The sequence below is a fragment of the Chanos chanos genome, chromosome 7, assembly GCF_902362185.1.
Source record: "Chanos chanos chromosome 7, fChaCha1.1, whole genome shotgun sequence".
Classification (NCBI taxonomy): domain Eukaryota; kingdom Metazoa; phylum Chordata; class Actinopteri; order Gonorynchiformes; family Chanidae; genus Chanos; species Chanos chanos.
The window spans coordinates 4,574,159-4,576,658 of record NC_044501.1 but is presented as its reverse complement, the minus strand read 5'-3'; the positions used below and the strand labels follow the sequence as shown (position 1 = coordinate 4,576,658).

Below are 2,500 nucleotides of genomic sequence, written 5' to 3'. Positions count from 1 at the left end.
TTACAACAACAATTACAATAACAATTACAAAACTGCTTTGGCCCATTTTCACACCATTGTTTCAATAGGCAACAATCCTAAATCATGAAGCCATGAAGACAAACATAATTGTGCAAAAATTGGAATCAGGTCATCACACTCACTATATGAAGGATCAGAGGAACACTCAGCATTGTGAGAGCTGTATTTTACTCTTGATTTTTGCCACTACATAGATTTCTTCTTCTCTTTTTTTGTAACAAAGAGTTACAGTTCACAGTTGGGAATGCAGCTCGGTTTGAGAGTGAAAACCTCTCCAGTCAGCTGTGTTACATTTACTTAGGGTACGGAAGTGTTTTTTCGCTTGGCGTTTTGTTTGGACTGTGCAAATGGGTTATAGAAGAAAACAAAAACTCATAGTTTATAATCCTCGCTGACTTGATGATAATATCCATTTCAGCTTAGTCATGGGCAGAGATCACCACATGCAAAAAACTGCATTCTCAGCTGTGAGTTGGCCATTAAGAGTTTGATGATTTATATGTAAAAAATGATTTCAGGATGAAATTTTCAAAATGAGTTAATTTGTCTCCTTGTGTGAGAGCTGATCCAGAAAGTAAATGCAAAGCAAAATAAATAAATAAATAAATAAAAGAAATATTTAACGAATCCGCTGAGCTATGTACTCACCAATGGCAGGTAATATGTAGGGATAAAAGATAATTGCATTAATATACTTTATTAAAGTTACATTAATTAAAACTCAATTAATGTAGTGATCGTGTATCTTTAACATTTGATTCAGTTGAACCATAATGTGATTATGTTGAGTGGCAGTAATGGGAAAAAAAAAAAAAACAAAAAACAAAACCCTGCCAGTGAGTTTTACATTTTGATTCTTGGTGACTCAACCACTGCTTACTTAAAACGTACTTAAAACTGTAATACAGTGTAACAGAGTCCTTCTAATTCAACCTCTACAGCTCCAGAAAAACATAAAGGGGTGAAACTATCGCACACAAATATGATACAGCTTTCTTCAGGCATAGGTCATTGCAGGTTAACATGATTAAAACCACTTTTAATACAAGCCATGTACAGCTGTCCTGTGGTTGTCATGGAAGCAACAGGGAAGAGGTGTGGCTTACCATGCCAAAGTGTTGCGTGATTGGTAGACGGTTTTGCAAGCTGTCCAGTTGGATCCGACGATATGAGTGTGCGCCAGAAACAGATCCACCTCTTTGCAGGGAACAGACATCACTCTGTTCCTGGAAATCAAAACACATACACGTGCGCGCGCACACACACACACATACACACACGTGCACACACACACACACACACACACACACATACACACACACAAAAGACACACAGATACACATATACAAACACATGCAGACAAAAGACACACAGATACACACATACACACACACGCACACAAAAGACACACAGATACACATACACACACACGCACACAAAAGACACACAGATACACATATACACACGCACACACAGACATTTAGATACACACACAGACCAACAAGCAGGTGTGTGATGAGGAAAAGCATCTCTTTCAGAACCAATATTTCTGGATTAATTTAATCTTATATTCACACAAACACACACACTCTCTCACTCACTCTTTCTCTTATCTCATATTTAGAATGCCACATGTATCAGATGGTAGCAACTCACTTTGGATGAAAGAAGGTTCTTTAACCCAAATCTGTTGTGGTATTTAGCCTGGAAAAGATTTAAAAAAAAATATATATATATATATATATATATATGCAGCGTGAGCAGAAAAAAAAACTCTTCCAGATTGGGTCAAATTTGTTTTTAATGAAGTGTACTGAGAGGATTTTAAGTACTCACTGCTTTGTATATATGGGCTTTTGATTTCACTGACAGAATCAAAGCTCCTCCACCTTTCTGTAACCAGAGAGGAACAAATCAGTTCAGCCAATCAGAGCACGTTTGCCATACGCATCCACCAATTGCAATGTTTTAATAACACGTATAAGGCGAATCAGGATTGGAGACTAGGAAGTATTCTGTGATCCAGAGATGAAGTATTGAAGTGTTGTATTTATTTAGAAGTTATTTGAACGTTATTTAAATGCTGTTATTTGTATGGTACTGTTAAAGTCTTTGTAGTATGTCACTGAATGTCCAGTACTCTTTAGGTATTCATGCATATTGTTTGCTCGCCTACATGCTACAGTTGTTTATTTGTTTGTTTGTGTTTGTGTGTAGTGTTTGTGTGTAGTGTGTTAAAGCGCTGTCCAATACTGACCTTCAGGTTGCCTACCCACTGTTGGTATGATTTTGAACCTTCAGAGGGCCAAGTTGGAAGAGAGGAGAAGAGAAGAGAAGAGAAGAGAAGAGAAGAGAGGAGAAGAGAGGAGAAGAGAAGAGAAGAGAGGAGAAGAGAAGAGAAGAGAGGAGAAGAGAAGAGAAGAGAAGAGAAGAGAAGAGAAGAGAAGAGAAGAGAAGAGAAGAGAAGAGAAGAGGGTTA

At 37.5% G+C, this 2,500-nt stretch overlaps 1 protein-coding gene across 1 annotated transcript in view; it reads right to left on the bottom strand.

Annotated features, from left to right (window-relative positions):
* dennd1c (DENN domain containing 1C) overlaps window positions 1-2,500 on the bottom strand; it is a 17,280-nt gene that overhangs the window by 3,220 nt on the left and 11,560 nt on the right. The window contains exons 17-20 of the mRNA XM_030780455.1: window positions 2,279-2,316; window positions 1,858-1,914; window positions 1,678-1,725; window positions 1,128-1,247 (exon numbers count right to left, since the gene is read on the bottom strand). Of these exons, the coding sequence (XP_030636315.1) occupies window positions 1,128-1,247; window positions 1,678-1,725; window positions 1,858-1,914; window positions 2,279-2,316 (263 nt within the window). The remainder of the gene's footprint in view (window positions 1-1,127; window positions 1,248-1,677; window positions 1,726-1,857; window positions 1,915-2,278; window positions 2,317-2,500) is intronic.